The 25,127-nt window shown below is 50.2% G+C and overlaps 2 protein-coding genes across 6 annotated transcripts in view; both read left to right on the top strand.

Moving 5' to 3' along the window:
• The window catches only part of PHF12 (PHD finger protein 12), a 41,700-nt gene extending 23,690 nt beyond the window's left edge, over positions 1 to 18,010 (top strand). Inside the window, exons 4-15 of one of the 5 annotated variants that reach the window (XR_006962277.1) lie at positions 1,497 to 1,890; positions 3,178 to 3,298; positions 4,546 to 4,678; positions 6,799 to 6,963; positions 9,930 to 10,088; positions 10,668 to 11,463; positions 12,567 to 12,591; positions 12,715 to 12,840; positions 13,484 to 13,681; positions 14,936 to 15,034; positions 15,779 to 15,861; positions 16,433 to 16,449. Coding sequence is in view for 3 of the 5 variants with exons in the window: in XM_047080710.1 (XP_046936666.1) it covers positions 1,497 to 1,890; positions 3,178 to 3,298; positions 4,546 to 4,678; positions 6,799 to 6,963; positions 9,930 to 10,088; positions 10,668 to 11,463; positions 12,715 to 12,840; positions 13,484 to 13,681; positions 14,936 to 15,034; positions 15,779 to 15,861; positions 16,433 to 16,571; positions 16,918 to 17,252 (2,748 nt within the window). In the remaining 2 variants the exon portion in view is untranslated. Of the gene's footprint in view, positions 1 to 1,496; positions 1,891 to 3,177; positions 3,299 to 4,545; positions 4,679 to 6,798; positions 6,964 to 9,929; positions 10,089 to 10,667; positions 11,464 to 12,566; positions 12,592 to 12,714; positions 12,841 to 13,483; positions 13,682 to 14,935; positions 15,035 to 15,778; positions 15,862 to 16,379; positions 16,572 to 16,917 lie in introns of those variants that run through there. The other 4 variants (XR_006962278.1, XM_047080710.1, XM_047080711.1 and 1 more) reach the window with 4 other exon arrangements.
• Positions 18,011 to 20,546: 2,536 nt separating this feature from the next.
• DHRS13 (dehydrogenase/reductase 13) lies at positions 20,547 to 24,975 on the top strand. The gene is made up of 5 exons (XM_047080718.1): positions 20,547 to 20,789; positions 20,887 to 21,005; positions 22,015 to 22,138; positions 22,320 to 22,631; positions 24,236 to 24,975. The coding sequence occupies exons 1-5, from the start codon at positions 20,663 to 20,665 to the stop codon at positions 24,676 to 24,678; spliced, it is 1,125 nt and encodes a 374-aa protein (XP_046936674.1). The 5' UTR covers positions 20,547 to 20,662; the 3' UTR covers positions 24,679 to 24,975.
• Positions 24,976 to 25,127: the final 152 nt, after the last annotated feature.

Below are 25,127 nucleotides of genomic sequence, written 5' to 3' on the forward strand. Positions count from 1 at the left end.
GGCCTTTCAGAAACCTGCCACTCCAGAAACTGGACGTGAAAGAAAAAGTAAAACCAGGAAAAGAGGGTGGAGAAGAAGAACTAACATTATTTTAGTGCCCGTCAGATGCTGGGTATTTTACTTATGTTCTCTCATTTAATCCATGCAGCCGTTTGGGGTGCCGGTGATAGTACCTCCATTTTAGAAAGGAAGAAACTGAGGCTTACAAATGTAGAATGAGGACTCCAAAGAATTAACAGAGCCAAATTGTCTTACTCCAAATTTCTATTGCCTCTTCATCAGTTTTCTAGAAACAGAGCTGCTTGACAGGGATTATAGTAGCCTTTTTCTAACGTAGTGTGCTTTCCCCGAAATGCCACAGTGACATGCTCTCAAATGGACTTTTTTGCCTACCAGTGCCAAATCTGCCTTTTCCACCACCACTACCTCTATCCCTCTTTGGCCTCCTGTAGTTACGCTGAAGTGGACTGAAATGATTCATCCTTTGGGCCTCATTAACCTTTGATGTTCAGGTCCTGTTCCTAGTGGAGGCTAGATCTTCCCCCGACTCAGCCATCCCTTTCACATATGTCACCCTCTGTCTCCACCATATCTTTGAAAGGAGGAGAAGAAAGGTTTTACTAGTCTTACTTTACAGGCAGGGAAACTCCTGCCCACCAACCTGAGTCATCCAGGGTCATAAGCAATCATGGCAGAACTGGGACAGATCCCAGGTCTCCTGATTAGAGACCAGTGTTAAACCTTCATTTGACTGCTCTTTGGAGTCCTGGAGGAAAATGTAATACCAGTCGCCAGTCCTACTGAATAAGTATAGTCTTTTTCCATTTCCCCACATTCCCATTTGAAGAAGTGTCCTTTCCAGAGTCCTAGTAAAACTTGAAATACTGAAAGCCACCATTCTCAGACACTGGTCGCTGGGTGGCTACCTTCCACACACAACCCCACCACCTTGCAGTGTAGTTACTTTCCCTGTCAGCACCCAACCTCCCTGGACAGGGACCTCTGTTTGCCTATCTTACCTTTGCTTTTGCAGACTTTATTTTGAGCAAAATTCTTAAACCCATTCAGGAGGTCAGGATGCTCCATGGCAAACTACAGTGATGTTGAGTCCTGCTATATTTTTCTCACCGTTCTCACTTAGCCTCACTAAATTTATTCTCGCTGTGGTAACTTTTAATCCCTTTACCCCTGTACTTTGTATGGAGATGGTGTGCATCAAATGATGACTTCAAGTAAATGATATGTGATAAATGTGCGTAATTGTTTCTAACTTTCCCTGCCGTCTGGTGATTCTCTGCTGCAGTTTCGCCAGCTTTAGTTTAGTTCAGCTGTAGTTTTGTCAACTTGGACAGACCAGTGTTCCAAGTCCCCAGGTGGATGAGTCTGTAACATGTTGGAGAATTTCATAATTTTGGCTAGTGGTCTTTGTAGTATCCATCTCTTTCTGTTTTGTGGTACTTTATGTGATGGGCCTGCCTACCTGTTCATTTGCACAGAAACGAGAGCAGAAAAAGGAGCTGGGCCACGTCAATGGACTGGTGGACAAATCCGGCAAACGGACTACATCTCCCAGCAGTGATACCGACTTGTTGGACAGATCAGCCAGCAAAACTGAACTCAAGGCCATTGCCCACGCCCGGATCCTGGAGAGGAGAGCCAGCCGGCCTGGCACGCCCACATCCAACGCCAGCACAGAGACCCCCACCTCTGAGCAGAATGACGTCGACGAGGACATCATTGACGTGGACGAGGAGCCAGTGGCAGCTGAGCCGGACTATGTGCAGCCCCAGCTAAGGCGGCCCTTTGAGCTGCTGATCGCTGCCGCCATGGAGCGGAACCCCACCCAATTTCAGTTGCCCAATGAACTGACTTGTACCACTGCACTACCAGGTTAGCCAAAGTGTCATGTCCCCGCCCCCCACCCCAGCTGCCCCAAAAGACTACTGTCCAGCCAGAGGGCAGTGCTGCCTGTGGGATCACCGGGCGAGTAGCCACTCTCATGTTCCTGTTCTTTGTTCTTCCTGGACATCTTTGAAGGTTTTAGCCTTGACCGTGCTTATTCAGTTTTCTATTTTCTGCCCTTCAAGGTATCCCCTTTTTAAAAATATAGGTAATATATTCACATGGTTCAAAAGCCGAAAAATATAAAAAGGCTTAAAATGAAAAATTTCCCTTCCACCCCTGTCTGCCATTTGCCTGATCTCTACCTTCATATCCCTCTCAGATAACCACTGTTTGGTTCTTGTGTATCTCCTTCTGGAATTTCTTTGTGCGTATATAAGCAAAGAAATATAATATGCTCAGTATTTTCCCTTTAAATAGCTTATTTGGTATACTGGTCTACATCTTGCTTTTTTCACCTCACAGTATGCTCTAGAGATCTTTCCATATTAATGTAGACATTCCTCAGTTTTTATTAATGGTTGCATAATAGTCTATCATATAGACATGACATAATTTATTTCACTGATCTCCTATTAATGGACATTCAGGTTGTTCCTGATCTTTTGTTATTATAGATGCTTCTTCAAATAATTCTGTAAATATAACATTGTGTATCTGTAGGGTAAATTCCTACTGTTCGAATTGCTGGGTTACAACTATGCATTTATAGTTTGATAAAATGTTACCAAATTGCCCTTTTTTTCCCCTTTAATCATGTCTTCTACTTGATGCCACAAAGCTTCTGGATGTTATTTTCTTTTTCCCAGAGAAAGTGAAATTGGCAGGCTTAAGAATGCTGTTCAGTCAGCAGGAGGTATATAGAATCAAAACTTTTCTGATTTCTATAAAAATGCAGTAAAATTATAGTCTTTTCTTCAGCCACCTCCACAGAACAGTCTTTGTTGACCATTTGACTCGGGCATGTGTATTTAGGTTGCAGTATCTAACAACCTAAGCTTCTGACCACTTCATGTTTGCAAAACATAGATGTGTTTCTGCCACAGAACAGGTGACTTCAGACCATGGTTCTGATTTATGTCTCAGTGTTCCTTTTCCTCCCTTCCTATTCTTTTTTCTCATTTGAAACCAGCCGAGGGGGTCTCAGAAAGAGACCTGTGTCTAGGCTGTGGCACATGCTTTTACGGAGATCTGTTCCTTTCACTTGTTGTTTCCATATCCCACACTAGGAACTCTGCATCCAAGAGAGTTCAGCACCGTCAATTTCTCTTCTAGGTTCTAGCAAGAGGAGAAGAAAGGAGGAAACCACGGGAAAAAATGTTAAGAAGACACAGCATGAGTTAGATCACAATGGTCTTGTTCCCTTACCAGTCAAAGTATGCTTCACATGTAACAGGTATTTTTCGTCCATACTAAGGACTCTTCCCCATATTCAGCAAATGAGGTTTTTTCTCTCTTCCATCACCTCTCCCAAACTCTGTCTGTTAAATGTGGATAACCCATATTCTGATGGTATGAGTACAGAGACTGAGTGACTAATTGACCAGAGCCTTGACTGTCTTCACAGCAAATTCCCTTAAGTACTGTAGACTGTGTTTATAGAGGCTCGAATAGGAGGGGTTGGACTTAAACAGAAGCGTGAGATATTTTGACTAGCTAGCAGGAGGAACCGTGGCCAGCAGAGACACAGGTCCCTGGAAAGGGCAAATAACTTTTTAAATCACCAAAGATGAGTTTAAAAGCAGTACAAGTATCCATGGTAGCTAACATGCATCAGACTGGATGACTTCCAAAAGCCTCCAGGCTGCCCCAGTTGTAGCTTCCCTGGGACACTGGTTTCCTTCAAATAGGATCTCCTCAGTGACGGGAACCAGCTGCTTCAATTACTGACGCTGGACTTACTGGCCTGGGTATCTTAGAAGGGCAGGATAGCAGGAGAAAATAGCCATCAAAAAGAAATGTTCCCAAAAAAAGGAAAGAAAGAAAGAAAGGTTCCACAACAAAAGCTATAGGGAACTAGATAGTAGGGCAGCAGAAAGAACTCTGAGCCAGGCCCAGACTGAGGCTCCAGGGCATCTCAGGGACCCAGGGAATATCATAGTTACTTGCTGAAGCCCCTCCCTTGAACTGTGCATATACATGAATACATCACAGAATTCTTTCCCAACACAACTCTTCCTGTGTCATTTTTGCTGGGTGCTTCACGCAGAAGAGAAATCCTTTCTTGCTGTACTGTAAGACTCTAGAAACAGGGCTAGAGGGATTTTTTTTTTGTTGGGTTTTTTTGTTTGTTTTTTTAAATAAGGTAGTTACTTTCTTTTAAGGAGTAGAAAAATCAGAGCGGAGTTGGCTATCTTCCCCCTGTGGGCACTGAGCATTGATCATTCCTGCTCTGACAGCCACTTTAGCTATACTCCAAATAAACATTCACTTCCCCACAAGACACATTCCTCTTAGAGAATAATGGAGAGCCTGGTGGTAGCCCCCAACTTCATCCATCTTCCTAACTGAGTGTAACTGATCACTGGGGGAGGAGGCCCTGGGAGAACGTTGTGAGGATTAAGGAGAGGCTGTTCCATAGTGCACAGTTGGTTTGAATTCTCCCATCTTGCCACAGAAATGGCCTACATCTCTTTTTTGCAGGAGCTGCCGTGTGGCCCCTCTCATCCAGTGTGACTATTGCCCCCTCCTGTTCCACATGGACTGCCTCGAGCCACCGCTCACTGCCATGCCCCTGGGCAGATGGATGTGTCCGAATCACATCGAACATGTGGTGGTAAGCACAGCATTGTCCCTTCTGTTCTCTCTGGGCACAGCCAGGGCATGGCCTGATTCAGTAGAAAGCATAGTAAGGTCAGCTTTGTACCAGAGTTCGCTATATAATCTCTCAAATACGGATTTCTGTAGACCATCCTACGCAGTTCCAATCATTTTGACATGCCTCAGCTGTGCGTTTTGCATTTTCCCACAATGCCTTGTTTTAGCTGTACAGGCAGACTTGATTGTTTATACATAAATTTATTCCATGGTGAATTGAGCAGTTGATGTTATAGCCATGAAGGGGGGGGGGCGTATATTCGATCCAACTCATGGGAATAAATGTTCTCGTGGTAGCTGCCTCTGTATTTTCCTGTGTCTTATTTTTAGAGGGAGCAAACTAGAAATTCTAAAACGTTTATTCTCATATCTCAGGAATGACAGACAGTCAAATCCCACTAACTTGGGAGAATTGAAGAATTGACATGGATAACAGTGTTCCAAACAATCAGCCATTTATTGAACACTAACGTGTCCTAGGCATCACATGAGGATCTTCCCCTTCTCTTTAGTTTTTGACCCCCACCTTATCATGGTGCATGATAGTAAGTGAGTTGTTGAATGAATGACTGGTATAAGGGTCCTTTTATCTTATCTCCCAGGAGTCTTGGGTACATTTTCCAGACGCTTCCTGGGGCTAAAACAGAACTGTAGTTTGCTATCTCCAAAAGAGGCTTAGGCTTAGGCCCTTTCCTTCTAGGCACTAAGAACAGCCGTTTACAAGGTTGAATGGGTGAGGGCTTCAGAAGAGCAGCTCCCTTATAAGTTCAGCCTTTCCAGATTAAAAAGATTATTGCTTAAGACGTTGTGTATGAGATGGTAATGACCACGGAATGTCTTTTGACCCTCAGCGTGACAGAGTGCTCCTCACATTGCACTGAGGAGCCTTGGTTATAGACTTGCACACATGGGGCAAAAACGTTTGCTTTGGCCTCTTCATTTGGCTAACGCTGCTCAGAAAGGTTTATGTAGGAGGAAGCTTCTCTCCAAGCTCAGTTACGAGTGTTTCATTTTGCCTCCTGCCAAACCAGAAAAAAACTACCATCAGCTATACGCCCAAATATGAATCTTAAAGAGCAACTTTCCAACAGATGAAAAATTATTAATTAGATAATTTATTTACTTAGCCACTTAGGGGTTTTTCCTACCTTACTAATCATGAAGCTTCTGAGCAGATCTTTTTTGCATTAAAGTTTTTTTGTTGTTTTTTTTTTTTCAACGTTTATTTATTTTTGGGACAGAGAGAGACAGAGCATGAATGGGGGAGGGGCAGAGAGAGAGGGAGACACAGAATCCGAAACAGGCTCCAGGCTCTGAGCTGTCAGCCCAGAGCCCGACGCGGGGCTCGAACTCACGGACCGCGAGATCGTGACCTGGCTGAAGTCGGACGCTTAACCGACTGCGCCACCCAGGCGCCCCTGCATTAAAGTTTAGAGGGAAAGTGGCATAGTTTTTATATGCCTTCTGGATGCTGCTGCGCAAAATTCTTTCTTCCCTCCCTTCGGCCTCTTAGAGCAGCCCAGGTTTTCCTCCTCCTCTAGAGCAGGACTGTGATATCCAGATGGGCTCACTAATGTTCCCTGGTATGTTGGAAGAGGAATAGAGCAGAGCACACAGGATTCTGGTGCTGATCCTTGCTGTTAGCCAAGCTCCTATGTAGGAAACCGTCCTGCTTCCCGTGGGAATGAGTGCCTTGCTAGAAAGGGAGTCTGGGTCTCGAGGGCCAAGGCCCATCTGTCCTCTGAAACCTGTGCTCTGTTAGGGTCCACTGGCAAAAGGTGGTCTGAGCTGTCAGGCTGGATTTGAAGGGTACTTGTGACTAATTTCCTATTTCCTGTCCCCCGCAAGCCTCTCTAGGGAATAGGAACATACCAGTTTTCCCTCTCTGGACCAGGCAGGACTGAGGGAGAAAGTCTTACCGGTGTTCCCTAGCCCTCTGACAGGGGTGTTGACGTATCAGCCCCTGACAGAAGGAACCTATTTGGCCAAGGGCTTCTATTTTTCAGACCTAGAGGATAGTTAGTTGGGAGGGGATGCCTTTTGAGGGTCATTGTAAAAGTGTGTCTGCTTTGTCCCTAGCTGAACCAGAAGAATATGACGCTGAGCAATCGGTGCCAGGTGTTTGACCGTTTCCAGGACACCATTTCGCAGCATGTGGTCAAAGTGGACTTCCTGAACCGAATCCACAAGAAGCACCCTCCTAACCGCCGAGTGCTCCAGTCAGTCAAAAGAAGAAGCTTGAAGGTGAGTCCCAACCTGGAGCAGGCAGGAGAGTGGGCTCTGATTGCTTTCATGGGATAGACAGAGGATTGTGGTCCCAAATTTATAGACAGGGAGACTGAAGCCCTGAGATTTGTCTGTGGTGTCTCAACAAGTGGTGAATGTGACCACACACTTTAATACTTGAGGGTGGTGGTCAGGATTACCAAGGCCAAACCCCAAACTCTGCAAGTCTTCAGTTCTCCTGATGAGTGCTCGTTAGCCCCTTCCGCCAGAAGGATGTGCTCTGCTGTTGCCACCCCTGGCCTGGTACTCGTGCTATCTGTTCCTGGGAGGTGGCCCCTTTCCAAGAGCTGTCTGGCGGGGTGAAGGTGGTGGTGATGAAGCAGAGACCCATGTGGAAGGGAGGAGCTATCCCAGCTGAGAAACTTAAGAGGAAAATGCCTAAAGGAGAGTATATCTGTTTTTCCAAGGTAATATATAACGAATATTCCAAGTTGTGCCAAGTTGTGGCCTTGCCGTAATAGTATCTAACATTCTTGTATGCACTTGACAGTTGCTAAAGTGTCAACTTTAGCTGAGATCAACAGAAAAAATTCCTTTATTGAAAAGCATTTGGTGGTGTTGAGGCTGTTTCTCAAAAGCCATTCAGTTTCCTCATTCATTTAACCTAGAGAGCCCAACACCGTGGACCCACATAGAAGCTTGATTTTTCTCTTTTTGGAATAATCCCGCACACAGGCTGTGCTGTGTGCCAGTGGAGACCAGCAATTCTCAAATATGGCCGCTTGGTGGCAGCAACGCTTTAAATCGCTCACCCCACTCCCATCACTTCCAGTGGATGTCAGCGCTAGCAAGATGTTAACTGTTGGAAATTGTATAACAATCTCTTAAGTGTGTAAATATTTATACTTCAATATAAATACCAGTTTCTAAAATTAAATCAAGGTGTTTTCAGTTGGGGGTATTATAGAGGTGGCATGCCTCATATCTCAGTAAAACAGATCTGAAAGTAAACTAAACTGTGTAATTCACCATGTGGATTTGGAAGAGAGCCTGGCGGCTGAAGTGAACAGTCCCAGAAAGCCTTGAGAAAATTCTGTTTCACAATGCCCTCTCCCCCTTCAAAGGTTTCCCTATTGTTCCCCCTCCCCCCCCCTTCATGTTTATTTATTTATTTTGAGAGAGAGAGAAGCAGAGCACAAGCAGGGGAGGGGCAGAGACGGGTGAAGGGGTGGGGAGAGAATCCCAGGCAGGCTTTGCACTGTCAGTGCAGAACCAGACGCGGGTTCATCTCCTGAACCATAACATCATGACCTGAGTGAAATCAAGAGCCAGATGCTCAGCCAGCTGAGCCACCTGGGTGCCCCAAGCGTTCCCTATTCTTGAGGAAAATCCAAGGGCACGAGTTGCCTGAATAGCACTTTTTTTCCCTTGCAGGGCAGACAAGTATTTTTGTTATAGCTTGGGGACAGGACACGTGGGCAGAAAGAGCTGCCTGCTGAGCATTCCGTACTGGACAATTTGAGAGTGAAGTGAGGACTGTGGTAGCACAGGACGGTGGTGGACAGTGTTCCAGCTCTGACCTGAACCATCCTCATTGTTGATATAGAGCAGGGCAGCAAAATTGGCTAAGGACTTTGTGTTAGGGATTCCTCTTCCTGCTACCCCTTCACTCTTCGCCAAGGGGGGCAACCTTAGGCTTGCCTACCACTCCACTCCTCCCCCTCCCATTCCTGGCTGACTTTGAACAAGCCCATGGCACCAGCCACCACCGTTAATGATGCTGTCCCTGAATTCCATATCTCTTGACTTTCTCCTCATGTCTGGATTCATATCTGTCTGCCCATCCCACAGACACTTCAGTCTCAACTTGCCCAAGACCGAAAGTCTTCTGCCTCCAAATCTGCTCTTCCTCTTATATTTCCTGTTTCAGTGAATGACCGCAATCTCCACCCGGTCCTTCAAGGCAAAATTCTGGGAACCGTTTTCAGTTCTTCTGTTATCCTCCATAGGGACTCGGTCACCAAATCTGTTCTCCAAATGTTTTCCAAGTCCGTCATGTGCTTCCACATCTCTATGCCTTATATGCTGCTCCCCTACCCTTATTTCCCCTTTGTCTGCCTGGAAGTTCTCAACTTCCAAGTCTCAAATACTGCCTTCCTATAAAATCTGTCGTTGTCCCCCAGACAGAAACAAGCACTCTCCTCCATATTTTTGATAGTTCCTTAGCCATGCCTCTATTCTAGGACCCATTACACTGTATTGTAATGTTTATCTCCCCCAACGAGACTGTGAGCTCCTTGAGGGCAGAGCTTAAGTTTTCTTCATCTCTGGATCTCTAGGACTGGGTACAGTGTCCAGACTCAGGAGGTACTCAATAAATGTTGGTTGAATGTATGAATGACTCTTGGCTTGTTGTGTGGCTCTTTCATCCTTACATGTCGTGATTCAGAACGTGTCTTCTGTCTTTGTACAACAAAGAGGTCTTCAGTTGTTTCATGAGTCATGAATGAGTGGACGAAGAAAACTGACATTGACTGAGTGCTTATCACAGGCCAGACTTCATGCTGAGCATTTCCACTGTAAATGTGACCTCCTTTGACGTTTTACCTCTCAGACACGGCTTACTCTCCCAAACTTGATGCTGAGCAGTAAGAGCCTAGAGAGTACCACTCTGAAGCTGTGTCCAGTGTCAGCCCTACACTTCTTTAGGCCACAGCAATGGTTTCTGGCTTCTGCGGGCTGTAGACCTGAATGAAGAAGGTGGGGGACGGGGCGCACGCCTGTCGTTTCCAGCTCTGTGCCTTCTCTAGCTAATGCGTGTGTGTCTCAGGCACAGAGCGGTTGCAGCCCACTGAGCCTCCTTGTCTTAGTGGACCCCAGAGTGCACGATGGTCCCGCGGGCATCAGCACCGCAGACAGAAGAGGCAGAATCAACTGGACATGTCGGCACTATCTCCGTCTCCTCCTCCTTCTATACTAAACAGGTTCCCGATGCTATAAAATCTCAGTACCAGTTTCCACCCCCTCTCATTGCACCCGCGGCCATTCGGGATGGGGAGCTGATCTGCAACGGGATTCCCGAGGAATCACAGACGCACCTTTTGAACTCTGAGCACTTAGCCACCCAGGCAGAGCAGCAAGAGGTGAGTGAAGGCAGGGCTGGGATTCCAGAGCCAATCTTCCTTCCTTCTCACCACAGCTGTTACTGGAAGTAGCCTCAGTGCCATTCCCATCCCCATCTTCTGCAATCCCACCGACCCCCACTCTCCAGCCCCCAATGGTTGAATATTCCAGAGAGAACCTCTGGCTGATATTCTGAGGCAAGTAAAAGAAGTACAGTCAAGCAGTCTGTTTTTCTCCATCCGTCCCCCAGTGTGCTGTGAGATGAGCAAGTCTGTCTTGCAGAAAGAGACCAGTAGACCCATAGACAGGTTAGCTGATAGGGCTGGACACACAGCAGTTGCTTAGGGTACTTGCTGGATATTGGTTCACAAGATGAGCTCTGCCGACCAGGGTGTTGGCTGCTGAGTATACCAACAAGTCTTGCTTGGGAATGGAAATGGAATCTTATCAGAAGTCAAGCACACCTTTTCTGGGCATTTGCAGTGGGACCTTGGAAACAGTGTTTATCAGCTGTGCTGTAGCCCTGGCCTCTGGGGCAGGAAGGACCAGCGCCTCCCAGGCCTCTCACCCTCCTCTCCTCTCCTCTCCTTCCATTGCAGTGGCTCTGTAGTGTTGTTGCGCTCCAGTGCAGCATATTGAAACATTTATCTGCTAAGCAGATGCCTTCGCATTGGGACTCTGAACAGACAGAGAAGGCTGATATTAAGCCTGTTATTGTGACTGACAGCTCAATCACCACCTCCCTGCAAACAGCTGACAAGGCACCTACACCTTCCCACTGCCCCTTATCCTGCCCCTCAGGGATTAGCTCCCAGAACTCCCTGAGCTGCTCTCCACCCCACCAGCCCCCAGCCCTAGAGGACATCAGCTGCAGTTCCTGTGCGGAAAAATCCAAGAAAGCCCCCTGCGGGACTGCCAACGGGCCAGTGAGCACAGAGGTGAAAGCCAATGGCCCACACCTCTACAGCAACCCCACCGATTCCACGGACCCCCGGCGACTTCCAGGCGCCAACACCCCCTTACCAGGCCTCTCCCACCGGCAAGGCTGGCCCCGGCCCCTCACGCCACCAGCGGCTGGGGGGCTTCAGAACCACACCGTCGGCATCATTGTGAAGACAGAGAATGCCACTGGCCCCAGCTCTTGCCCCCAGAGGAGTTTGGTTCCTGTCCCAAGCCTGCCCCCTTCCATTCCCAGCTCTTGTGCCAGCATCGAGAACACCAGCACTTTGCAAAGAAAGACTGTCCAATCACAGATAGGACCTCCGTTGACAGATTCAAGGCCACTGGGCTCACCCCCAAATGCCACCCGGGTGCTCACTCCCCCGCAAGCAGCAGGAGATGGTATCTTGGCCACAGGAGCCAACCAACGATTCTGCTCACCAGCGCCATCATCAGGTGAGTGGTGCTCAACCTGGGGGTGATTTGGAGTAGTTTCATGCTCTTTCTGGCAGTTAAACTTCAGAAAACACTTACGTTCCTGGGCATATTTCAGAAGACTTTGATCTCGGTCTTATTTGTCCTCTCCCCATTTATGTGATAGAGGAGAAAGCATGTGTTAACTTGTCCCCCGTTTTATTGGTGGGGTTGCTTAGGCTCTGAAAGTTTAAGTGATTTCCTCTAGGTCACCTACCGAGTCAGTGGCAGGATCGGAACCACGGCTGGGTCTCCTGACTCCACCTTCCCATTTCAGGCCTAGTCTTCTGCTTGTTTTGTTCCATCACCTTAGAGGAAGGCAGCATGATCTCTGGAACCCCTGTGGCCAGCCTGAGGTTCTAGGTGATGGCCTCCGTGTTTCATGATCCACACCAGAGACCAGGTCACACCTGATCCAGATTCTCAGAGCCCCCTGGTTTGAAGGAGCTTCCATGCCAGGGAAGGCAGAGTTAGAAAGCAACACCACCTTTCAGGATAGCTGCAGAGTGGCATGCCCAAAGAGATTGATCCGGCCCAGAAGCTCACCCTTGGGCCACTTGCAGAAAGGCGGTCCCCTACACCCATACTTGGCCTAGTGTGGACCTGCTCTCTCAGCTGTCCCCAGTCAGCACTCTGGACCTCGAGATTGCTGACCCCAGCATCTGAACCAGGTTTCAGATGCTGCTGGAACCCCCTGTGGTCTCTCCCGTCTGAACTGAAGCTGGCCTCCTAGTCAGCTGGGAGTCTCGGTAACCAGGTGACTGTGACTTCTCTGCATGGGGGCCCCTGGTCCCAGGATGGCCCCTACCCTCAGGCTCTTTTCCTGTCTCTGTTTACCTCTAAATACCAGCCTGGATAGATCTTGCACCCTGTGAGTCGAACTTCAGGAGGCAGGAAACGCAGGGGCAGGCACCACTTAGTTGGATGACTGGAGGCAGCAGGGAGGTAGTCACGGCCCAGAGAACAGAGCCACCCTACCACATTTCCCAGAGCAGTAGATTTCACTGGTTCTCCGTGCTCTGGAGACTCCTGCGTGCCCGGGTGCGTTGTCGTTCCATCTGCCCTTGCTCACCACACATTTTTAGCTCTAGGAGTTCCAGAGCCTATGGGGTGAGAATCAAGAAGGGAACATCACCTTGGGTCCGAAATCCAGACCTGTCTCGGCAGTGGGGGATTGGACCGGTGGGTTTCCCTCAGGCGACGTAAGTAACAGTCTTCCTGCTCCGTCCCCAGATGGCAAGGTCAGCCCCGGCACGTTATCCATAGGAAGCGCTTTAACCGTACCCTCTTTCCCAGCCAACTCTACTGCCATGGTGGACCTCACCAACTCATTGCGAGCATTTATGGATGTCAATGGAGGTGAGTGCGTGAGCTGCTGCTCTCCCACCAGCTGCTGCCGCGTGAAGGTGCTGTCCCTGCGCGGCATTCGAGCTCATTTCAGAAAAGGAACAGAAGGGATGCCTGACCTCCGAGGGCTGGGGATGTGGGTTAAGAAAGAAGGCTCCCTCCCACCTCTGCCTTCTACACATGGTTATACACAGACTCCAAGGTGAAAGGAGAGTGGGACCAAGTTGAACCTGTGAGAAGAGGCAGAATAAAACCAGGAGGGCCTTGTTCCCAAAGTCAAAGAGAATGGAGGCAGAGCTTGACCTCTGAAGAGGGTGGGTAGCAGATCTAAGCCTCTATGTCCGACATCCAGGCCTCCTCCACAGGCAGGCAGGTGGTCTATTTTGTTCTACCTTTCTAGGACCACTTAACCCAAAATCAGGCTGCCCACTGCAAGAGGCATCTGCACAGGCTGCATTGGGGTCCATCTCACTGCAAACGGCCAGTGAGATGCTGAGCTCTGGATCCTTAGGCCACTTTGTACTCTCACCTGTTCGAGAAAAATCACTTGGCTAGATTTTAGGAATGCTTAACTATTTGCTCTGTGACCCTCACCTACTTCCACATTCCAATTCCTCCTCAGCTGCTTTTTTTAATCTCTCTCTTTGGTTAATAGAAATCGAGATAAATATGCTGGACGAGAAGCTGATCAAGTTTCTGGCCTTGCAGAGAATACATCAGCTTTTCCCCTCCCGGGTCCAAGCTTCACCGGGCAGTGTCGGGGCACATCCGCTGGCTTCTGGAGGGCACCACACAGAAGGTGCGCACGCACACCCCTGCCGCCGCAGCCCACCGTCAGATCTCCCCTGTGCATGTGAGCGGCCGTCTCCCCTCCTGAGGAGTCTTGGCTTTGACTATCTCAGTGTTCCATGTGTGTCTTTAATGGCCTTAATAAAGCGCCGTGGTTTCTTTTCCCAGAAAGCTGGAACAAAATCACAACCACAGCTTTCACGTCAGACTCGGGGAAGTCTGTTGTAACTTTCGTGCTCATCCGCTTTGAGACACACAAAGCAGCTACGAATGCCTTTGGGTATATGTGGTGCACTTTCTGCTGAACTACTTCCAAATATTTGGGTTACAAAGGTTTCCCAAAAGGGAATTTTTCAAGTTCAAGGTGAGAAGCAGAATAGCAGTTGATCTAGGGGTACCTGGCTGGCTCAGTCAGTAGAGCATACAACTCTTGATCTCAGGGTCAGGAGTTCGAGCCCCATGTTGGGTGTGGAGCTTACGTTAAAAATGATGATGATAGGGGCGCCTGGGTGGCGCAGTCGGTTAAGCGTCCGACTTCAGCCAGGTCACGATCTCGCGGTCCGTGAGTTCGAGCCTCGCATCGGGCTCTGGGCTGATGGCTCAGAGCCTGGAGCCTGCTTCCGATTCTGTGTCTCCCTCTCTCTCTGCCCCTCCCCCGTTCATGCTCTGTCTCTCTCTGTCCCAAAAATAAATAAACGTTGAAAAAAAAAAATTTAAAAAAAATGATGATGATGATGGTAATAATAATAATAAATAAAGTAACATTTGGGCTAGTCTCCTGAAAATTTTTCCCAAGACATTAACTGCTTTGGATATTCCTTTGAGCATTAACCCTTACTGAGCCTTACTGGTTGAAATTGTGTGGTCCCCAGACCAGCAGCATCAGCATCACCTGAGAGTTTGTTGGAAACGCAGAGTTCAGGTCCCGCTTCTGACCCACGGAATCAGAATTTGCATTTTGACAGGATCTCTAGTTGATTCATATGCACATTAAAGTTCGAGAAACACTGGTCTGTGCCTACTGTTGTTTTGCTTGGCCTCCCTATAGTACATCTGGTATATCCCTGATAAACTAGTCAGCCCAGGAACTTAAAGTACTTTCATCTTTGAATTCTGTGACCACTTTCAAAGATGGTCTCTCTTACCCCGTGTTGGAAATGCTGTGGGTGGGGGGAGAGAATGCCACCCTGAAGCAGCCCAGTGTCCAAGGTGAGTTTTGAAAGATGACTCATCTAGTGGGATTATTTTCTCTAGACCATGAGCCAAAGGTCCAGGTTCTGAGTTTCTGAATGATCCTGTCCCTGTGTTTGTCTTGTAGTGCAAAGAAAGGAAGTACAGGCCCGAGCTGTGTTCTACCCTCTCTTGGGTTTGGGAGGAGCTGTGAACATGTGCTATCGAACCCTCTACATCGGGACAGGTGAGCCAGCTGGGGGCAGGGGGAGCACCGCATCTGTTCAGCCCTAGAAACTACCACCCCTTCCCGCGGAGGCCAGAAAGGGGTGAGGGAAACCCTCCCTCGGGCCGACTGGTTTAACCCAGCAGATATCTGGGCAAGAGGGACTAAGAAAGGAGACTATCGGTTGCTTGTCTTCCCTGCCTCAAGCCCTTTTGCTTTGGGCCCAGCGTGATATCAGGAGAGGGGAAAGTCAGCCGTGACTGCTGCTCAGTGAGGCATTTTAAACAAGCAGATAAAACCGGAGGAGAGGGCACATACTTTGTCCCTGGAGGTCTTTGAAAAAGTGATGGTGCTCACACACCCATAACCTTCAGTTAGTCCTGCATCTTGTACAGAGGGACAGTCAGATTAGTCTTTGGCCTAGAAATTTCCTTTCTTTCCAAAGATCGGATTTATGAGCCCCGCACCCCATGTTGTGCCCTCATGGAAATAACCCACCCTCTTCAGGAGCTCACTGTTCCCTTCTGGGCAGCGGCCATGTGTTCTGAAGGAGATCAGCTGGCAGGGACACCTGTTCTTCAAAAGGGGAGTGGAAAAGACGCTGATTTTTGTTCAAATATACAAGGAAGGGGCCCTGAGCTGGTCTCCCCCTAAGGTCTTCCCGGTGCCCACCCAGAAGCTAACTCCCTGCCCCCCACCTTCCCATACATACACCTTACCTTCTGTTCTCTGCCTGCCTTTGCCTCTACTCCTGCCCCCTTACAGGAGCTGACATGGACGTGTGCCTTACAAACTATGGTCACTGTAACTACGTGTCTGGGAAACACGCCTGCATATTCTATGATGAGGTGAGGGGTGGGGAAGGGGTGGGAGAGCTCTCACAGCCTGAGGCCTCTCCCAGGCACCAGGGTTTTTGTTCAGTGCCCTGGGTGAGGGGAAGGGAGGTGGGAGGTCTTCTTTTCTTCGCTCGCTGTCATTCCTGGAGTAGAAGGGTCTTGGTGTGAAAGGGCATCCTGCCGTGACTAACGCTCCCTAGGAGCGGTGCTACCATTTCTCCTGAGGTTGGTCACGGGCTCAGCGGGGTGGGGGAAGCCCACCCGGAAGCAGGGGAGGGGACCTGCATAGAAGGAAGCCAGGCCCTCTGTGCCAGCGAATAGCATTTCTACAGGAGCCAGGACCCAGGAGGCAGAGTAGAGCAGTGGTGGGAGAGCGGGGGGTGAGGGCCACTAGGAAGGTAGGCTTCCCTGAGGAGGTGAGTCTTGAGCCCCATTCTAAAGAGACAGGGCAGGGGGGCTTGACTGGGGAACAAAGAGAGCTCCCCAGGTAGAGCAGCACAGCCTTCTCCATGTGTCCTCTCTCCCCTTAGCCCCAGGCCCCACGCAGCAGACCACACATCTTATCTTCCCTCCTCCTCCTCAGAATACCAAACATTATGAGCTGTTAAACTACAGTGAGCACGGGACAACGGTGGACAATGTGCTGTATTCATGTGACTTCTCTGAGAAGACCCCGCCAACCCCCCCAAGCAGTATTGTTGCCAAAGTGCAGAGTGTCATCAGTAAGTCGGAGCCTGTGGCCACGAAGCCGGCCATTTTTTCGGACGTGTTCTCTTAAGGCCCCCTCAGGGTGGCTCTGGCTTTTTGCCGACGGCCTGCTCTCTTGCCTTCCGGGTCGCGTCGGCCAGGCTCTCCTTGCTCGCGGGCCCAGGGAGACCACAGAGAAGCGAGTGCTGGGCACACACCTGCCTGGGGACTTCAGACTCCCCTGGCCCTTTCCGGGTGTCCCTCAGCCCTAGTCACATAGCAGTTAGAATGGGGAGGTGCAGGGGCCCGGCGCTGGCAAACCGCCTTGGGTGGGTTGGCTGCTCACTGTTCCTGTCCCGTGACCACCCTCCTTGTTCCCAGGGCGCCGCCGGCACCAGAAACAGGATGAAGAGCCAAGTGAGGAGGCAGCCATGATGAGCTCCCAGGCCCAGGGGCCACAGCGGAGACCCTGCAACTGCAAAGCCAGCAGCTCGAGCTTGATTGGGGGCAGTGGGGCCGGCTGGGAGGGCACGGCCTTACTGCACCACGGCAGCTACATCAAGCTGGGGTGCCTGCAGTTTGTGTTCAGCATCACTGAGTTTGCGACCAAACAGCCCAAAGGCGATGCTGGCCTGCTGCAGGATGGGGTCTTGGCCGAGAAGCTGTCTCTCAAGCCCCACCAGGGCCCTGTGCTGCGTTCCAACTCCGTTCCCTAGGACTGGCGGCTACCCCGTCACCCGCCCATCCGCCCGACCCGAGACTCCTGCAATGCAAAAATGTACACAAACCAAGCCCGGGTTTTTTCTATACTCCACCGGAAACCCTCCAACTACAATCTTTGCATGAAATGAAGAAAACCTTTTGACTGTTTTTTAAAGATCCTTTTTCTTTTCTCAAGTTCTAGGGGGCATTTGCACATATATTTGTACTCGACATTTCATGGGAAAGCGGCAGACCCGAGCTGAGGAACAGCGTGGGCAGGGAGGGGAAGGCCGATGGTCTGGACACTTCCTCCGACACCAAACCGTTCCCCACCCGCCTCCTGCTCCCTCCCCCTCGCCCGCCGTTGTAAAATAATCAGAAACTTGTTCTATTTTGTGGCAGTGACAATAGTTTTATATTAAAAGAAAAAAATACAGTTTTCATACAGCAAAATCTATACAATATCATTGTTTTATTTAATATAAAGATCGCTACCCACCCGACTTCCGTGGTTCCCACCCTCCGAGTTATTTTCCCTTTCTGCAGCGGTTGCACTACAGGTAGCTACTGTGTATTATGGACAAATGAGAAATGAATTCTTTTTCTGGCTGTCCATCTATTTTATTTCAAATAAGGAAAAGTGTATTTGGATTTTGTGTAAATACATCTAGTGATGACATTTTTTCAATGTTTTTAAAAACTGTACAGTACTACATGTGGTAGAGCGTTTTCTTCAAATTGTCTATTGTAGCAAAAACGTTTTTGTCGTAAACCTGTTTCGTCTCCTTTTTTTGTTCTCTTGCCACTTCTCTCCTGTTCCTCCCACCCCTGGCTCCCTCCTCTCCCCTTCCCCCAACCCCAAGTAGTACCAATGTACATAGTAATTGTAATGTTTTAGACTTTACAGAAACTTTCCTGTATTCTGTATATAAAAAAACAAAAATACTTCAACTTATGTTTTCTGCCTGTCTGTCCTACCTGTCATCACCCTCAGAGGGGACCCTCCCCAAGATCCTGTTCCCAGTCTCAGTGAACTAGTCTCATTCCAAGACACTCAGACCCCAAGCGAAGTCAGGAGAGCAGAGGTCTGGGAGAAAAGTGAGCCCCAGGTGGATGTGGGAAAATGGAGGGGTCGGGGTGCATCAGGTAGGGCGGGGCTGTTGCCTGTCTTCGTGGGCGACTTGAGAGAAGCATTTGACATGACCACATACTGCAAGAATCCAAGTGTGTGCAGGTCCCTGCTCCTGTTGACTCCAAAACCAAGATACTAAAACAGGACCTGTCGGGAGACGTCTGCATTCTGGTCTAAAAGCTTTAGCCTCGGGAGTTACGGCTGCCTCCGATTGCAGTTGTTTGCTATCGTATTTGATAGGATATGATCATCTCCTCTAGGAGGAGTCTGCACCTGGTTTTTATCCTTTCCCTGTCAGCCTTAGCTGGGCAGGCAGCAATTACTTGTTCGAGTATCACTCGAGTTTCCTCCTCTGTGCATGGCCTTTGCTAGGACTTGGGGGTTGGGCTAGGGAACTTGATGTGAGCAATCAACAGGACAGATACGGCCCCAGCTTCTTGGAGCTTAGAATCTAGTGTGGAGCAGGTTGTCAACTCAGACGTCTCTGGGGAGCATCATGAAGCAAAAGGAGAGATCCGATCCCTAGACCCAGTCGAGCCGCAACTCACGTGACTACCAAGCATAATAACTTCCCTACAATTGCAGCTTCTCATCGGAAGATGACTACTGCATTACCTTAATCCTAAAGTCCTGGGAACCCTCCCATCGAACCTAGCTCCCATCCTTTTCCTCCTCTCGGACCTGACGTGAGAAACTATCCAGGACGTTTTTCCTGAAGGCAGGACACGGGGATCGCCTGTGTGTCTGTCCCGCAAGGGTTCAAGGAATTGGTACCGGTTAGCAGGTCACGACTTTGCCTTGAGGATGGAGTATGCATCCATTTTTTCCATTAATATTCCATTCCCAGCCTCTTCCTACAGCATCTGCAACTGAACCCCGAATCCCTAGTGCAGCCAAGTAGAAAACTTCCCCCTGGAATCGGAGGTCTGTCCCTGGCTTCCACCTACCTGCCTTGCTTTGTCTCCACCACTCTGCTCCCCCTGCCCTGATGGGCCTCTTGAACTCTCCAAGGGCAGAAACCTATTGTTCCGCTCAGTGTCTCCAAGGCTGACCGTACCATGGGGCACACCACACGTGTGAAACAGTGGGTGCTAAGTTGTAATGGTTTTCTCAGGCAAGTCCTTGTCCTGGCCAGGAATACCCTCATCTGTGCCTCCCTAAGCTGTCACCACCCACCGTGCTGTCAGAGTCTCTTCCTCCATTGAATCAGGGAGCTTCTTTACCTATTTCTACCACCTGTGAGGACCATCCCAGAGAAATTTTCTCCTGGAGGTCAGGTAACATGTTACATTTCAGTCTCTTCTTGCTTCCCGTCGGAAATGGAGGGGATGGGCGGCAGAGGCACGGAGATACAGCTAATTAAGGAGTGACTCCTAACAGCCCTGGATGGGTGGTGCCACCCTGGCCACTGTGCCATCTCTCTGGCCTCTATAGGAAGAATAAGGAAGCATTCTAGAAGCTGAGATCTGGAAATGAGGATAAGGAATTGCAGGACTTGTTTATGGAGGGAGGGCAAGGCATCCAGGGCTGGACTCTCTCTCAGACATAACAGCATTCATGTGCACACATCCCTCCAGAAGGGAAGGACTCTGCTTCGCACAGATGACACCCAGAGGGCCCACACACACATACACACACCTTGTGAGCCCCTCCAGCAAGTCCTCAGCTAAGGGGCATGTGCACAAAGGACAGACACGTAGATGTTCATTCAAGTGCACACACTGGCAGAGACTACAGAGGCATGAACACACCTGGAGGGGCTCTTGGCCCACATGGGCACAAACACGTAAAAGGTACACACCTACAGGGTACTTCCTGGGCCTGCAAGTACACCCACAAGGAGCTCACACACAGAGGATCCAGAGGCACACACACAACCTGGGGGGCAATCCCAGAGCCCGTGGGCACATTACACACTCACAGAGTCATTCACACGCTCAGAGTGGGTGGATTCATGTACATAGCCAGGGTGCCCCTGCACACGATCACACATCGGGAAGGAGCTCACGCAGGCACACACCTAGAGGGCGCTGCCAGGGCCCCAAAGCACACGCGCACCTAGGTGTTCCACAAGCACACACCCAGAGGACGTAGACGCATGCCTAGGGGGCGCTCGCACGGCCCACGCTCCCACGCACGCACACACACCCCTGCCCTGCCTCCCACCCGCCTCCGCCTCTGCCTCCGCCTTCTGGGAGGCTCGAGCCGGTGCGAGGCGGTTCGGCAGCCGCCGGACGGGCTCCGATCCAGGGTGGTGCGGGGCCTGTGCGGGAGCCCGGAGGCACGGCCGGCATGGAGGCGCTGCTGCTGGGCGCGGGGTTGCTGCTGGGCGCCTACGTGCTTGTCTATTACAACCTCGTGAAGGCCCCGCCCTGCGGTGGCATAGCCAGCCTGCGCGGCCGCACGGCTGTGGTCACGGGTGAGTGCCGGAGGCCGGGCGCGCTGGTGGCGGGGAGGCCGGGCGGCGGGGTCAGCGGCCCGTCCGCCACGGCTCAGCTACCGCCCGCCCACCGCAGGCGCCAACAGCGGCATCGGGAAGATGACGGCGCTGGAGCTGGCGCGCCGGGGAGCGCGCGTGGTGCTGGCCTGCCGGAGCCGGGAACGTGGTGAGGCGGCGGCCTTCGACCTCCGCCAGGTGAGGGGGAGAGGGTGAGCAACAAACGAACACACCCGGACACGGAGGGGGTGAACAGAGCGGCTTCCTCAACTCTGGTCGTTAAGTGCAGAAAAGAGGGTCTGCTGGTGCTCTGGCCACACAGGGAAGGGACACCAAACGAGAAAGCTAGGAGGTGGGCTTTTTGAAGGAAGTAATTGCTCTTCCTAAGATGTTTAAGGATCGGTAAGAGTTACACTAATGAAAGACAGTAGGGAAGGGAACAGCAGAGGGAACAGCATATGCAAAGGCCCTGAGGCAAGAGAGCTGATTTGATTTAGGGGGGAAAAAACTGAAAGAAGAGATTTATTGAGTCTGTATGGAGCACGAAATATGGAAGAAAAGAGGCAAAATGAAGAGGCTGGAGCCCCTGAGCCAGGGCTAGGTTCTGGAGGTACTTCTAGATCCTATTGAGGAACTCGGATTTTATAGGATGAGCAGTGGAGATACAGTGAAGCATTGGATCTGTCAGAATAGCAGGGTGTGGACTCAGTAGGGTATGGACTGTCAGAATAGCATTTTGAAATGAAACCCTCGGTGGCTATCGGAGCCTGGACTGGAGAGGACAGGAGTGGATGAGGGGAGACCAATGAGAAGTCTGTTGCAGATTTTAGGATAAGCAATAATGGGAAGAGGGAATGATAATAATAACAGCAAGAACTACCTACACAGTGCTGACTGGGTGCCAGGCACTGTTCTAAGCGTTTTACATTATATTAACTCATTGAATCCTCACAACTCCCATGAAATAGGTATTACATTATTCCCATTATTCAGGTAGAAACCTGAGCCCCAGAGAGGTTAATGTCACACTCTAATAAAAGGCAAAGTCAAAATTTGCATCCAGAGTCCGCATACTCGTCCACTACATTCTAAGGCACAGGGGCAGATCTTAGTAAAAGTAGGGGGTGGACTCTCACAATTTGGTACCTGGGGAGAGGGAAGAGGAGAGAGGTGCCTGGTGACAAGCCCAGCCCTTGCTGCCCCACAGGAGAGTGGGAACAATGAGGTCATCTTCATGGCCTTGGACTTGGCCAGTCTGGCCTCCGTGCGGGCCTTTGCTACTGCCTTCCTGAGCTCTGAGCCACGGCTGGACATCCTCATCCACAATGCCGGTGAGGGGCAGCAGGTCCTGCAGGGGGGCAGAGGGTGGGCAACCGTCCCCTCCAGCCAGGCCTTACCAAGGGGCAGTGGATGTATGGAAAGGGTGCCCCCTACCGCTGTCTCACAAATGGGGACACTGAGGCCTTCGGGGATCCCTCTGGAGCAGTTGCTCATATCTAGCCCCCGCCCCAGGGATCAGTTCCTGTGGCCGGACCCACGAGCCATTTAACCTGCTGCTGCGAGTGAACCACATTGGCCCCTTCTTGCTGACACATCTACTGCTGCCGCGGCTGAAGACGTGCGCCCCCAGTCGCGTGGTGGTGGTATCCTCAGCCGCCCACCGGCGAGGGCACCTTGACTTCACACGCCTGGACCGCCCAGTGGTGGGCTGGCAGCAGGAGCTGCGGGCATATGCCGACAGTAAGCTGGCCAACGTGTTATTTGCCAGGGAGCTCGCCACTCAGCTTGAGGGTACTGGTGTCACCTGCTATGCGGCCCACCCAGGTAAGGCCTGGCTTTCTGACTGCTCTGCTTTGCTTTGATTCCCCCTCTCCCGTCCTCAACCCATCCTGTGCTCCCTCAGCCTCTCATTGAGCCACAGAAGCTCAGAACAGGAAGGAAGCACGGTACAAGGAGAGACCTGTTCCTTGCTGATCTTGGAAGGAGGCTCTCCTTGTCTGGGTTCTTCCTCTCACACCACTAATTTGGATGCTGACTCCTGGGTAGGGTATGGCAATGAATAAAACCCAGGTTCTCACCCCAAGAACCCATCCATATGAGTGAACTCAGCATACGATGATGGTGATGATGATGATGATGATGATGATGATGATGATGATAGCTAATAATTATTCATTCGTTCAAAAAGCATTTACTGAGTACCTACTATGTACCAGGCATTAATCTTGGTGCTGGGAATAGAGCAGTGAACTTAAAACAAAGACCCTTTCCTTGTAGAATTTACATTCTAGTTTGGGGAGGGGGAGACTGCTAATAAATAAATATTTACAATGACAGGTGATGATAAAGTGCCATGGGAAAGATAAAGCACAGTGATGGGGATATGAAATGACAGGAGGTGCTGCTTTTTCTGCGGCAGGCAAGGAAGAGGTATCACTGAAAAGGTGACATTTGAGTAGAGGCCTGAAGGAGATGAACCAACCATGTGGCTTTCGGGGGAGAAGAGTATAAAGAACAGACTGATAGCAAGTGCAAAGGCCCTGAGGCAGAAGTGCCTGGTATGCTTGAGAAAGAACAAGAAGCCCCATGTGGCTGGAACAAAGTGAGAGGAGGAGAGTGACAAGAGATGAGGTATAGAGATGGGCTGGGTCATCCAGGGTCTAGAAGTCCACTGTAAGCATTTCAGCTTTTAGTCTGAGTGACGTAACTGATGAATAAAACCCATCTCTGCCTTACAGAACAGATCACAGGATAACAAGATCTGTCCTACGCATTTTACCATACTGCATTTTATTTTATTTTTTATTTTTTCAGAGAGAGCGTACGAGCAGGGGAGAGGGGCAGAGGGAGAAAGGGAGAGAATCTTAAGTAGGCTCCACGCTCGGCACAGAGCCTGATGCAGGGCTTGATGCCACGACCCTGGGATCATGGCCAAAATCAAGAGTTGGACACTCAACCAACTAAGCCACCCGGAAACCCCTACCATACTACATTTTAGATGGTCTTTGCCTAAGGCTCACTAGTAATTATAATAGTGACAGTAATAATCACAACTAACATTTATCAAGCTTTTATTACACTCCACATCTCTAATGTCCAAAACAGTGGCTGGTCTACCATAGGTGTTAGTTAATATATGTTTGCTGGCTAAACAAAGGAGCGGGACTTGAGCTAGGAAAAAAGATGTCTCCTCAGGCAGGGGACACAGCATGAAGAAACTGGGGCATGAGGAGGTACAGGAGTTTAGATGGAGAGGAGGAAGCTTGCTGTTGAAATGAGTGAGGTCACCCTGTGGGGGCCCTGAATGCCCACCAAATACTCTCCTGGTTTCCCTGGAACTGGACTCCATTCCCCACTCCCTTGTAGCCTCATTCTTACTGCTCTTCTCCTGGGTCCTCACCCACTCCTGCCTTTCTTCCCGTCCACAGGGCCTGTGAACTCAGAGCTATTCCTGCGCCACGTTCCTGGATGGCTGAGCCCACTTCTGCGCCCACTGGCTTGGCTGGTGCTGCGGACGCCAAGAGGGGGTGCCCAGACACCCCTGTACTGCGCTCTACAGGAGGGCATTGAACCTCTCAGTGGGAGATATTTTGCCAATTGCCATGTAGAGGAGGTGCCCCCAGCCGCCCGGGATGATCGTGCGGCCCACCGGCTGTGGGAGGCCAGTAAAAGGCTGGCAGGGCTTGGGCCTGGCCAGGATGCCGAACCTGATGAAGACCCCCAGCCTGAGGACCCAGGGACCCCATCTTCCCGGAGCAGCCCCCTCTCTGAGGAGCCCACAGTTTCTGAACCCCATCCCATCCCTCACAATTCACCAGACTTGTCTAAGGTCACACACCGAATTCAGGTTAAAACTGAACCTGAGCCCTAAATCTCCTAATCCCCAGGCTGGGGTGCTTTCCATGGCACTTGGTGACCCTTGAAAAGCTGAACTGCATGCCAGGCCACGCCTTGGGCACTGAGGGGTTTGCAGGTTTTACCCCCATGGTTCCTTTCTGGAGCTTCAAGTTGTGTTCTTCTGAGCGGCTCTTTTCCTGGTGGAAGGAAATCATGGGCGATGATTTCTTCCTGAGAGTAACAATAATCGCAGATTGAGAGGTGAGGGTGGGGGCGTGGTTAATGTGCCAGACATTGCTTCTCAAGAATTTGAATTCCCTGTTTCTGGTCACCACTCTGGATGATGCTGATCGGCTCTGGATGAGGACGTGGGGGGTTGTGATTTGATGCACTGCCAACACGGAGATTTACTGAACTTGGGCCCGTTGCAACCACGTAGCCAGGTAGTTAAGTGACCCCCATTTGCAGGGGCGGGATTGGGCT

This window comes from Lynx rufus, unplaced genomic scaffold, assembly GCF_022079265.1.
Source record: "Lynx rufus isolate CCGP_SWC_20201006 ecotype Redwood Valley unplaced genomic scaffold, mLynRuf1.p SCAF_18, whole genome shotgun sequence".
Taxonomy (NCBI): Eukaryota; Metazoa; Chordata; class Mammalia; order Carnivora; family Felidae; genus Lynx; species Lynx rufus.